The sequence below is a fragment of the Phodopus roborovskii genome, unplaced genomic scaffold, assembly GCF_943737965.1.
Source record: "Phodopus roborovskii unplaced genomic scaffold, PHOROB, whole genome shotgun sequence".
NCBI lineage: Eukaryota > Metazoa > Chordata > Mammalia > Rodentia > Cricetidae > Phodopus > Phodopus roborovskii.
In genome coordinates this window covers 36,797,989-36,811,477 of record NW_026126517.1, presented here as the reverse complement: position 1 = coordinate 36,811,477, position 13,489 = coordinate 36,797,989, and the positions used below count along the sequence as shown (strand labels likewise).

At 45.2% G+C, this 13,489-nt stretch overlaps 2 protein-coding genes across 2 annotated transcripts in view; one reads left to right on the top strand and one right to left on the bottom strand.

Annotated features, from left to right (window-relative positions):
- LOC127231843 (leukotriene A-4 hydrolase-like) overlaps positions 1-13,489 on the bottom strand; it is an 820,404-nt gene that overhangs the window by 436,385 nt on the left and 370,530 nt on the right.
- Thsd4 (thrombospondin type 1 domain containing 4) overlaps positions 1-13,489 on the top strand; it is a 522,646-nt gene that overhangs the window by 250,693 nt on the left and 258,464 nt on the right. The window contains exon 7 of the mRNA XM_051197674.1: positions 7,506-7,642. Coding sequence (XP_051053631.1) covers positions 7,506-7,642 — 137 coding nt within the window. The remainder of the gene's footprint in view (positions 1-7,505; positions 7,643-13,489) is intronic.

Genomic DNA, 13,489 nt, shown 5'->3' with positions numbered 1-13,489 from the left:
ATGTGACTGGTAACAGTTTTCAAGTTCATTTGGTCTGCAATTAAGACAGGCATTAAGATAGAACCACTTCAAAGCTGTTGGTGGTGGCAAACACCTCTAATCCCAGTGCTCAGGAGGCAGAGGCACATGGATCTCCGAGTTTGAGGTCAGCCTGGTCTACAGAGTGAGGTCCAGGACAGCCAGGGCTACACAGAGAAACCCTGTCTCAGCTGGGGGTTGGTGGTGCAGGCCTTTAGTCCCAGCACTTGGGAGGCATAGGCAGGCAAATCTTTGTGAGTTTGAGGCCAGCCTGGTCTAGAGAGCTAGTTCCAGGACAGGCTCCAAAGCCACAGAGAAACCCTGTCTCAAAAATCCAAAAAGAAGAAACAAAAAACAACAAACAAAAAAACCATCTGAATTGTCTGTGTACAGGGTGCTTTTTCAGAGTACTATACAGTCATTCTGGAAAGTGTGGCTGCCACTCCTAATTCCACTACAGAGTGACTGTTTGCAGGTTCCCCTGTCCCTTCTTTCCAAAGTTCCCCCTGGAGATTCTAAGTGCTAAGCTCCAACCAGTCAAGTCTTGCTTTCTTGGGAATTTTGTTTCCTGTATTTCAAGTGCAACTGTTAACTTTTTTCTGTTGTCTTTGTATTTTTGGAGTTTTATATATAATGTACAATATATATTATGTGTCTGTATCGTGTGTGTGTGTGTGTGTGTGTGTGTGTGTGTGTTATATAAAAGTACACAGAGGCTAGAAGTTGATGCGGATTTCTTGCCCCTTCATTGTGGTTTTTTGGGGGTTTGTTTGTTTGTTTGTTTGTTTGTTTTGAGGCAGGATCTCTCAGTGAACACAGGGTGTAATGGTTGGTTTGACTGATGGTGGGGCAGCCCTGGTGAGCTGGCAGTCTCTCAGCCCTAGAGTTGTAGAGACTCAGGTTTTATGTGAGTGCTGGGGACCCAGGTTCAGGTTCTCATGCTTTTATGGCAAGTATGCAACAAGCTGGGCATCTCCACAGCACTGGGTTTATTATTTAACAAACAAACAAATCAAAGACAAAAGTCAAACTGTTGTGTGGAGGATCTTTCCGGGGAATAGAACTCAGTGAGTAACCTAACTCTTCCAGATGTTTTAGCAGGTCAATTCTTTAGCTATCGGCTGCCCTATTCTAAATAATTTAGATTTTTTTGTATGTTTTTGAGTATTTTTCTTCTGACCAAAGGACTTTTTAATGCCAGGGATTCTGATTCTTGGTAATATCCTAAACACAGCTAAAGAGAATGCTTGTATTTGGGATATGTTATCCTGCAGGTTTTTCCTTTGTGGTGATGGGATGGAAACAGAGAATCCTTTGTACCAGGCAGGTACTCTACCACCCAGCTCCCTTCCCACCCAGGATTATCTTTTAATTTTAGCTGTGGGACCTGGATACCACCATTGGCCCAAGTAAGAATGTCCATCACTCCCCAGATGTGTCCCCAGATTGACAGTTTTTGAGAGCAGTGATTTCAAAGCTTGACTACAGACAAGTTTATCCCCAGGGTTTTAGCCTCAAGTCCCAGACTGACTGACAGCACTGGCTCCAAAGTGTGATGATGGATGGGGTTCATCCCCGGGGTTTCAGCTTCAGGAGGTCTGGGAGCCACCTTGAAGAGTTTGCATTTCAGTAAGTCCCCAAGTGGTACCTGGTGCTGAGGGACCACCACAAACAAATCCAGGACCACTATTTATGTGGGTAAAAGGGTCAAGCAATCTCCATGGGAATCAGGAGAGCACTGGGAAGCAGAGGAGGACAGAGATGGGGAGAAATAGGCAGGAGGGATGTGGGAAAGAAATGTGTTCCCATTGGCACTTAGCCACAGCTGCTATACTAGCTGGTGACTTCTTTTTTGATTCCTCCTACCCCTGCACTAATAAACCATAACAAATCTGCTCAGAGAAAGACCTCTTTTGTGTGTGTGTGTGTGTGTGTGTGTGTGTGTGTGCTAGGATTGAATGTTGGGATCTCCATATGTTAAACATGGGCTCAGCCACTGAGCTCCACTGTCCTAGAATTGTACTTCCATTCCAGAGGGAAAAATAGGAATGGCATTGCCTTGCTTCCCAGCCTTCCTTCTGAGCCCTTCGAAGATAATCCTGTTTAGAACTGGGAAGGTTTTAGGTGGGGGGGGGGAGGGGGGAGAGAAGGAGGGAGGAAAATGGAGAGAAGAGAGGGAGGGTGTGAGGGAGGGAGGGGGAGAGAAAAAGGGAGGGAGAAAGAGAAGAGAGGGAGGAAGGGAGAGAAGAGAAAGGAGAGAGGTGGAGGGAAGGAAGAAGGAGAGAGAGAGAGAGAGAGAGAGAGAGAGAGAGAGAGAGAGAGAGAGAGAAGTATTATATGTATGTATATGCAGGGTCCAGAGGAGCCAGGGTGATGACATCTGCTGGGAAGCTCCAGGATGCTCTTTTAAGGTGACAGGCGACAACAACAGGGCACACACTTCTCAGGAAGTCATGTGAGCTCAGGCTCCAGTCATCTCTCAGGTGCATGTCTGAGAAGAAGGCATCAGCATGTAAGCAGCAGGAGCAGGGGTCTAGCCCACTGACAGGTTGGAACTGTAGGTAGATTGAGTCCAGGCCGGAAGCCGTTCTTCTTGTTGTTTCCATTTGGTGGTTCTGGGGTTAAAGCATCTCCTGTTTAACCTTCCTTTTTATTTCTTTCTTCTCTGTCTTAGTTAGGGTGACTGTTGCTGTAATGAAATACCATGACCAAAGCAGCTTAGGGAGAAAAGGGTTTATTTAGCTTACACTTCTATATCGCTGTTCTTCATTGAAGAACGTCAGGACAGGAACCCAAACAGAGCAGGATCCCGGAGGCAGGAGCTGGTGCAGAGGCCATGGAGGGCGCTGCTGTCCAGCCTGCTTCCCATGATCTTCTCAGCCTGCTTCCTTCCTTCCTTCTTTCCTTCCTTCCTTCCTTCCTTTTTAAGATTTATTTATTTTTATAACTTTCTTTTTATTTTTCATTTATTCTTTGTGTCTTTCACCTCATGCCTCCTGATCCCACCCATCTCCCCCCTCCAACTAAAATAAAATTTAAGAGAAAAAGTAAAAAGAAGAGGGGGAAAAATCTCATCATGGAAGCTGCAGTGTGACATAATGAGTATGCAATAAACCCTTTTATCCATACATTTTTACATGCAGGCATTTATAGCAAAGAATCATTGGTGTGGTTCAAGGCTTCCAGTTTCTGCTACACCATCAACACTGGGCTCTCTTGGGACTCTTCCTGAACATGCCTTTGCTGCCCTGTCATTGAGATCCTGTGGCCCTGGGTCCCCAGGACTGACACCCTCCCACCCCCCTCCCCTACCCCTGTGCTCCACAGGTGGGGTGAATGCTGGGATGGGCTAACATGTAACCCTGACTCTGGGCCTAGGTAGTTGCAGGATTGATCAGCTTGCCAGCTTTCCCCTGTCTTTGCTATGAGGGTTAACTCTCCAGCATTGACTTGCTAGTTCACCTCTTGCAGCAATGAGCAAGGGGCGGGGCCAGTTCTCTGGCTCTCCTGTCCTCAGGGTTAGTCTCCCACACCTACACCTTCAGGGCCAGCTCTACTGTGTTGCCCAGGTGAGGTGTAGGGGCCACTCTGCAGAGTGTTGCAGCTGATGAGCAGGGACAGTTCTCCTGCCTGCCTCAGACATTGATGGGTGGGGAGGAGTAGATTTCTTCCCCACCCATGATGCCACATGACAGATGAGTAATGGGGATGGCTCTCCCACGCTCACAACTTCAGGGCTGCCTCACCCACACCTCCACCAACAGGGTGGTGTCTGTTGTGCTGCCCAGGTTGAGGTACAGGGTCTGCTCCCATGAATGCTGCAGTGAGTGGGGGACAGAGCCAGCTGTCCTGCTTTTATGACCCTAGTTTAGGGCCAGCTCTCCCATCTGCCTCAGGGGTTAATGGCAGGGTTGGGGTGTGGAGGAGCAGCCTGCTTTCTTAAAGAATGCAGGACCACCATCCCAAGGATAGCAACAGGGACTGTGAGCTGGACCCTCTCCTACCAATCACTAATTTAAGAAAATGCCTTATCTCCAGAATTTATGGAAGAATTTTTCCAGTTGAGGTTCTCTTCTTTCAGATAACTCTAGTTTGTGTCAAGTCGGCATAAAACTAGCCAGGACATTCTCCAAGCAGCTTTTTACATTATGGTTGCAATTATCAAGAAATAAAATTGTAGCTGGTATGTATGGCGATATGCACCTTTAATCCCAGCACTAAGGAAGCAGAGGCAGGCCAACCTAGTCTACAGGGTGGATTCCAGGACAGCCAGAGCTACACAGAGAAACCCTGTCCCAGAGAAAAGTGCAGTGCACCTGGACAGCCCTGGCTAGCTCATCACAGAGTGAGGATCCATAAGAAAGGAATAAAATAAGAGGCTGGAGAGACGGCTCAGTGGTTAAAAGTGCACACTGTTCTTGCAGAGGGCCCGAGTTTGCTCCCAGCACATGTGAGGTAGCACACAACTGCCTGTAACTCCAGCTCCAGGGTTCTGACATCCTCTTTGGCCACTATGGTCACTGCACTCAGATGTAGTGTTCATGTGATAGGCCTTGCTCTGGCTTGCATTCTCTTACTTCTACCCATCTACCCCCACCACCTGGCCCTTTTTTTCAGTGTTGGATCTAGATCCAATTCCTCACACCTGCCAGCTCTCCTCTCAACCCCTGAGTTTCTTTTCTTTCCGTTTTCTTCTTTTAAAGGTTTATTTATTGTGTATACAACATTATGTCTGTATGTATCCCTGCAGGCCAGAAGAGGACACTAGATCGCATTATAAATGGTTGTGAGCCACCATGTGGTTGCTGGGAATTAAACTCAGGACCTCTGGAGGAGCAGTCAGTGCTTTTAGCCTCTGGGCCATCTCTCCAGTCCCTTAGCCCCTAGGTTTCTTAAACCAATAAAATAATTTGGTTTGGAGGTAATTCCCAAAGATGCATCTGTCCTGGTATTCAGGATTCTTTGAGGTTAGTTTTCCAAGATTACCCATTCTGTTGTCACATGGCCAAGCAGGAAAGCAGTCTCTGGGCTTGTAAACTACATCCCAGCGCTCGCAAAGGATTCAACCTTCCCTGAACCCTGTGGTTGCAGAGCCTCCCTGTCCTTTCCCGTTCGTTAGTGGGACTCAGTGACTGTGGAACAAAAGTAAGTTCATTGCTGCGAAGGGCAGGCAGCCACTCTAGGGAAAATATGATGTATTGTGTTGTGTAGGAAAAAGCCAGTATTACCAGATACAGTAATCTGGCTTTTAGACAGAGACATGATCCCTAATGTGCTGTCTGTGACTAAGTACAGAAATTATATTGTCTTCAAAATCAGGTTTTAAATCAGTGTGTGCTTGCCTTGTCTGTTTCTTTTATATATGAAATATATTTTACCTAAGCATATTTTCTTTTTCTTTTGGAAACAACTAGATTGCTTCTCGTTACATAGTTAGCACACGTTGAGCTCCTATTGTGTACCAGTCTCTGTGTAAAATGTCAAAAGTATAAAAAGCCCAGGGAAATACAGTTGTCAGGTGGCAGATGAGAAGAAGACAAGAAAGCATGTGTTAATTACTGTCCTTGTGCTGTCTCAAAAATATGTGAAAAAGCAACCTGGGAAGGGATGATTTTTGTCCTTGCCAATTGCTTGGGGGTGTAACTGACCATCGTGGGGAAGAGTGCTAGCAGGGGGTGATGTGGTGGTGTCGCCAGTCGGGAAGCATAGAGAGAAGAAGGCTGATACTCAGCTCATCCTTCCTTTTTTTTTCTTTCATATCCAGTCCAGGTCCTCAGCCCGGGAGATTCTGCCCCCCACATCTAGGCTAGGTCTCCCTCCTCCCCAGTAATGTCACTTTGGAAAGGCATGTGCCTGCATGCATACCTGTGCTTATGAACAAACAGATAAATAAACAAATGCATTTTGAGAGTGTAAAAAGATGATATAACCTTGTAGGTCTTTTTGTTTGTTTTGGAGACAGTATTTCACGAGTCCCAAGCAGTCTTTGAACTCACTGTGTGTCCTGCTTTGCTTCCTACTGCTGTAATAAAGACCATGATCAAAAGCTACTTGAGGAGGAAGGGGTTATTTTATCTTTTAGCTTGCACTCCATGTTGAAGGCAAATTAGGACAGGAACTCAGAGCCGGCACTGAAGCAGAGACCATGGAGAAATGCTGCTTACTGGCTTGCTTCCAGGGTCACATTCAGTTACCTTTCTTACTCCTCCAGGGCCACCTGCCCACGGGTGGCACTGCTCATACTTCTGGGTTCTTCCTCATCAATCAGCAATCAGAAAATAAAAGGTCCCACCGACAGGCCTATAGGCCAATCTGGTGAAGGCATTTTCTCAGTTGAGGTTCCCTCCTCCCAGATGAGCCTAACCAGCATACTATATAACCATGGAGGTGACCTTAAATTTCTAACTTCAGAGTAGTGAGATTACAGGCGTGCACAACTATGTCCTACTTATGCCATGCTAGAATCAAACCCAGGATCTCATGCCTGCTAGGCAAGAATCCTACCAAATGATCAGAACCCTAGTCACATCCCCAGCCTTCCATGTGGCTTTTAAGTTCTAAGAAAAAAATATAGCAAAGCTTAAAAATTATATACTCACCCAAACTGCCAATTCATAAAATATAACAACAATAAAAAAAAAAGCATGGTGATGTGTAAAAGTAGAATCTTTACTTACAATGGTGAGACATTTCAAAAGCCCTTTACTGCCTTCTGTCATCGTGGGATCCCTGCCATACACCAGTAGATGAAAGCGCAGTGTCTTCCCTGAACTCTCAAATATGGGAGGTCTAAGGGTTTTCTTACAACTGTAAGAAGTACACGAGAACAGACAGAAAGTGAGTTGGTGGCTGCCAGGCTCTAGAGGAAGGAGGAACTGAAGAAATAGTCAACTGTAACTGGACTTGTCTTGTCCCGCCAGGTCCTGCCACACTTGAGACCCAAATAAACTCATGGATGCTATGTTAGTTATAAAACTGTTGGCCAATGTCTAGGGCTTCTTATTGGCTAACTGTCTTAATTATTAACCCATAACTATTAATCTATGCATTTCTACATGACCTTATCTTACCAGAGAATGCCTGGCACATCCTATCCTCCCAATCTCTGCTTGGTATCTCTCTGTGGCGTCTCTCTGCCTGCCTTTCCCAGAATTCTTCTCATATGCTAGTTCTACCTATCTTCCTGCCTCTATGGACCAAACTATGTTTTATTCATCAACCAATAAGAGAAACATATATACAGAAGGACATCTCCCATCAGCTAACAGGAATAAGGCTCCTTTTTGGGGTAATGAAAATGTTTTGAAATTTGATTATGGCAATTGGTTGTACAACCCTATGAACATACTAACCCACTTCAGTCAAAACAGTTAATTTTATGTTATGCGACGTTTATCTCCATAAAAATTACAGGTGGAAGGGTGAGGACTGGTTCTCCAGAAGTGAGGTCACTCATATCTCGTGTCTGTTCTTTATTCTTTTGCTAGTAAAGGGCAATCGCAAGTGTGAGTTGAACTGCCAAGCAACTGGCTACCGCTTCTATGTCAGACAAGCTGAGAAGGTCATTGATGGCACCCCCTGTGATCAGAACGGCACAGCCATCTGTGTGTCGGGACAGTGCAAGGTAAGTGCCATGGACTTGGGAGTGTGTGGAGTGGGTATTTAACCTGTGACTGATGGTTCTCCAGGACTGAGATGGCCGGCTTGTCAGCTCAGTGAGTTTGATCTTTGTGAGTAGCCCTGTGTCACACTAGCTTCTCAATCATTAAGTGATTTATTTTCACACTGCATGCTTCATAGGGGCTTTGACACTTGACAGTCTTTCCTGGTGAAGTCTAGTTCTCCCTCCCCACCTGTGAAGTTGGGGTTGTAGAGAGGGCATGGCTGTCTTAGTTGGAAACGGATGGCGCCAGTGTGGGGGCAGCATTTTAAGAAAATGGTGTATTTTATCCTGCCTCCCCCGCATGAGGAAAGCTTCCAAAAGAAGGTTGTTGAGTGCCTTTTATAGCAGAAGATGGGCTTTAAACAGGATGTTTCCCGTCTCCTCAGACTGAAATCTATTCTACAAACTCCCCACCCCACATTCAGTGGGATGCTCCATGGCGACAGAAAGTGACATTTAGTTAAAAACGTGCATCTTAAATAAGAGAGAGCAGACTTCACAACCACATATGTCCCTACCTAGTAGTCCTCTACCTCCTTTCATCTAGAGATGTATCTCTAAGCTAAGGCCTGATTGTTGCCCATTCAAAACAGGCTACAATGCTATTTCAGTTAGTGCTCCATAGCCTTCAGGATTGACTTTCATCAAAGGAGAAGCACTTTGGTTATCGTGTTTTTGAATGTAAATCTCTGTGTGCTTAATAACAGAGCTAATAAAGTACGATTTATTTATCTCTATGTACAACCCTCTATATACATACATACACACACACACATATGTGTATATATATATTCATGTGTATGAATGTAGATGTATGCCTCTTATACAGCACATGTGTGGAGGTTGTTATGCCCAGATTGTGAAGTTCCCTCCAAAACCAACAAGGAGACTGAGTCCTATATGTAAAAGCAAAGAGCCTGTATTCAAGCTTGAGCTTGGACTCTGTTCGATGAAGCAGTTGAGAGCAGAGAGTGCCCAGCCTGGATGGGGGTAGACTTTTTTGTTTTGTTGTATTTTAATTATTAGAATAGAGGTTGGGGGTGAGGGGATTTTCAGGGTTCAAGGCCCTGATTGGCTGACATTTGTCAGGTGACCCTGTCTACAATGGTTGGAATGTTAGGGGTTTCTTTTGGTTCCTTCCTCCTAAATGGTCCTTCCTGGGTGGTGTCTGGGTGGTCTCAGTCTGTTGTCTTTCCCTGGAGTCAGGTGTTGCTTTAGGGTAAACTGATAACTTAGGCCTACTTGAACCTTGGCATGGCAGCAGTGGCAGGTGTGTACCAGTCTGCCCTGGGCCCCACAGAGGGCAGAGGACAACCTTGGGTGTCAGCCCTTACCTTCTACCTTGTTTGGAGACAGGGTCTCCTGTTCTGCTGGTATTGCAACCCCGCGGTCCAAGCTTCCTGGGATTCTGCTTTCTCCATCTCCCATCTCTCCATAGGAGCACTGTACTTCCACATCTGGCTTTGTGTGGATGCTAAGAACACACATTCGAATTGCTGTTCCTGCTTGAATAGCAGGTGCTTTACCCAGTGAGCCATCTCTCCAGTGCCTCACCCCTGATGGCTTAGAAACCTCTTTCTCTTGCTGGTATGAATTGGCTTTGCTGTAGAGTTCAGCCTCAGCATCCCATCGTGACAGATTCCTGCATTCTCAGTTCCCAGAATTATATTATGATGTTAATCTGCAGAGAAGATCCATCTATTAGTGCTATTTTGAGCTGTGGTGATGAGAAAGTTTCAAATAAAATGTAAGAGAATGTACTGAATGCAATGTTGGTATCTCCGATGGAGAGTAAAGGAAGCTGAGAAAGATGAAGGTTCTCCTTGACATCTAATGTGAATGGAATGTTTTTGAAGGAGCCAAATCAGTAACAGGTCTTTCTTTGTACCGCCAGCTCCCAAATAACGACACTAAGACTTTTTATTAATTATGAAAGCTTGTCCTTAACTTAGACTTAACTCCTTTGTATTAATCTATATTCTGCCACATGGCTCACTACCTCTTCTCAATACCATATGTCCAACTTCCTACCTGCCTGGCTGGCAAATCTTTTGCACCACAGATTCTTTCCCAGAGTTCCTATCTATCCCTGGACGTCTGACCTATCCTCTTTTGCCTAACCAATCAGAGGGTGCTTTAGTCAGGTGAGGCTAAACAGACACATATTCACCCAGTATAAAGTGTTGGAACTGCGAGGTTTACCATGTGCTGAGCCTTGTGCTGTATGCTTTGTATTTGTGTGTGTGTGTGTGTGTGTGTGTGTGTGTGTGTGTGTGTGTGTGTGTGTGTGCACGTTACATACAGATGCCAGAGGTTGACAAACTTACCTTTCTCCGTTGATCTCTGCCTTTGTTTTTGAGACAAGGTCTCTCCCTTGACCTGGAGCTCACTGATTGATAAGACTAAGCTGGCTGGCTCGTGGGCTGCAACTGTCCACTTATCTCTGCCTACCCAGCCCTGGGACTAATAGGTACACAACCATTTCTTTGCCCATTTTCTCTAAATTGTCTCTTCTCTTTTGCTTATCAGCTTTGTTTTGTGTATTCTGCTTAATGTGCTCATGCTCTCTCCCTCTCTCCCTCCCCCCTCACTCTCTTTCCCTCTCCCTCTCCCTCCCCCCCCCCTCTCTCACACACACACACACACACACACACACTTTTTGAGTATGTATATTGGCATCCATTTAGAGGTCAGAGGACAACTTGGAGGGATCGATTCCCTCCTTCTACCATGTAGTTTCAGGAGGATTGAACTCAGATCAAAAGGTTTGGCAAGAAGCAGCTTTTACCCAGTGAGCCATCTTGCCAGCCTCATTGAGACTCTGCTTAGAATTACACCTGACTAATTGAATTGGGTAATCTGTTCTAAACAGTTGCAGGATTCAGCCTGGAGACAGGGTGGATGATTTCTCATTTACTTGAATGCTAAGCTCACCTGCCCCACTGGGGACTCTGATTGCTACTCCAGGAAATCATTCTAATGGTACCTTGTGCTGGTGACTAGTAAAAGCTCATCATGTTATGTCAACAGTGGCTGAGTGCCTAAACCAGGAAGACAGTTATATAAGGGGTGTGTATGTGTGATGCGTGATGGTTGTGTTATAATATTTATGATTTAATAAAGCCACTGGAGATAAAAATGCAAAGCCAGCCACAGTTCTAGGCAGGGTTGATAGACACCTTTAATCCCAGGACTCGGGAGACAGAGATAAATGGATCTCTGTGCGTTCAAGACCACCTGGGCTCCACAAGAGTGAATCAATCCAAAAGAGTAACAGAGCTCACTCCTTTAATCCCAGCAATAGGAAAGTGGAGACAGTGATATGGGTGAGCAGAGGGAGGAATATGAGGCAGGAGGAGACAGGAACTTGGGGCATTTGTCTCTGAGGATTCTTTGGAGAGCATTGTCTCTGAGAATTGGTAGAGACAGACTGGTCTGAGGTAGAGGTAAGAGCTAGTGGCTGGCTGCTTTGCTTCTCTGATCTTCAGCTTGAACACCAATATGTCTGACTTTTTATTACTTGTGTTGCAAATTGGCATCCAACATGGGGCACAAACTCATGACCCTGAGATTAAGAGTCTCATGTTCTATCTGTTACACATGATCATATATATTTTATCTTCAGTGGTTAATTTTTAAAAAATTATTTAACACATTATCTTAAATATATGAGTGAGTAAGCAAACTGGGAAGTGTTGGTAAACCTCTCCTGAAAAGTAGCAAGAATACATTTAATAGGGGACTATAACTTTGCAAGCCCTCATTCTGCTCTCAAGATCCCTAAAATCTGAATGATGTGAGTGGACCTGGCCATAGGCTGTTCCAGCTGACTAGCAGGTGACTCCTGTGGTATGTGCCCCTCTGGAACCTTCCTACATAGTCTTAAGAGGGTGGCCCACCCTGAGAGAGAAGAACTTTCTTGGGAGTAGCTCTGCTCCCCTGCTAGAAACTTCAGACAAGCTTGAAAAGTCCATGTGTGAAGCAGTGTAGGGTAGCCAGTCTTCCAGGACTCCAGCAAATGAGGCATTGCCTGTGGCAATCTGCCTTAAAAATTTTAAAGCTGAAACTGAATATAAACTTGATAAATATCCCTAGTTATATATTTCTTTTCTATTAGGTATTCTTTCTCTCATTTTTAACCACTCAGACAACTCCCTAACACATTAAATCTGTCTTGATCCCTTGATTAATATATGCTTGATTTTACTAAAGCACACTTACACACATATATACATGGACATTACAGGGCTCTCTTGGGTCCTGTCTTCTTGAAGGAAAGAATTCAGTCTAGAGACACAGTCAGAGCAGAAGTTCACTGAGCAAAGCAAACACTCAAAAGAAAATCTGGGAAACAACCCAGTGAGTTCCGTGCCATGAATGTTAAAGAACTTTTTTTATGAATATTCATGTGGCAGGTTGTGTATTCATGGTATAAGGTGACCCTTTGCCTTCCCAAATCATGATGGACAGGAGATCCCTTTTAGGGGATTTCCTCTTATGGTCTTATGGGAAACACACTACGAGTGAGGGAAGTGCAAATCATGTTACATTGAAGTCCAAGTGTTTTGAGGGCACAGACCCTTCCATGGCACATGTGTATGGGAAACTACTCTGATGGCTTGGTCACTGACACGACAGGAACACTGAGTCTGCAGCTTACATCATTTCTAACCACAAAGGGCTATTTTAACCAAGAGGCCCAGCTATCTCAGCCGTGTAAGACACAGTAGTAGTCTTCTTCAGTCGCCTCCTATCTCTTTGCCTGCCGGGTATCACTTACAATTCGTACTCACCTTCAGCACTACACATAATTCTCCATTCAACAGCTGGCAAGATCCCTGCCACACACTGGGGCTAAATGTTGGCCCCCAAACAACGGAAAAGACTAACACAGTTCCTACCACACTAAGCTTGAAGCCTAGCAGAAAAGAGTAATAAAAAGCCAGCTGAGTGGCAAAATAATTACATAGTTGGATGAGTTCTTGGCAGTTACCAGGGTCCTGAAAACATGAATAATGTGGAAAGCCTCATTAAGTGAAGTATCGCAGGGAGGTGTCAGGGCCCAGTTGACAAGTGAAGGTCTTACTGTTGACCTCCAGATGCCAGAATGGGGAGACCTGGATCAAATGAGGTGCTCAGAGGCTGGCAGATGTTGAGGTGCCTGGTGTGTGCTCGCCCCTGCTTTTTACCCACAGTTAATCGGGTCTCTTGATGGGGCTATCCTTAGCTAAGGAGGGCCCTACATCTTTCTGTGTATGTGCACATGTGCTGATTTTAGCAATGGAAACCTCCATTATTAAGTCATTGTCTAGGTCTTGACAGACTCCCCTGGAAACAGGGTGATATAATGAGCCAACAATAGAATATGAAGTCATTCTGGATGTCCAAAATGAAACTGGGTCTATGGGTAAGATTGGGGACAGGATGTCCAGAGCTTCCCGTGTGGTCATGATGGCCTCTCCTAGGTTAGAGTACATGAGAGATCAAGATTCATGGCTCTTTCCCATGACTTTTTGAAGAGATAAGGTCTTGCAGTGCTCTATCTGAATGGTAGGGTGGTACCTGTCACTTAGTTCTAGAAAAGGGAGGGGAACCTCCACTGAAACCCTGCCCCTAAACCAAGCACAGGTTAGCACTGTGCTATCATCTGTCTTGGTACTGGGGCTACCATCTGTCCTAGGACAGAAGCCAAACAGCTACACAATGCTCATTTGATACTATCACACTTATAGGTTCTGTCCCCAAAGGATGACATAAAACATCAGGGGTTCAGAGACCTCTGCTGTGTCTGGACAGCCCATGCAGCTG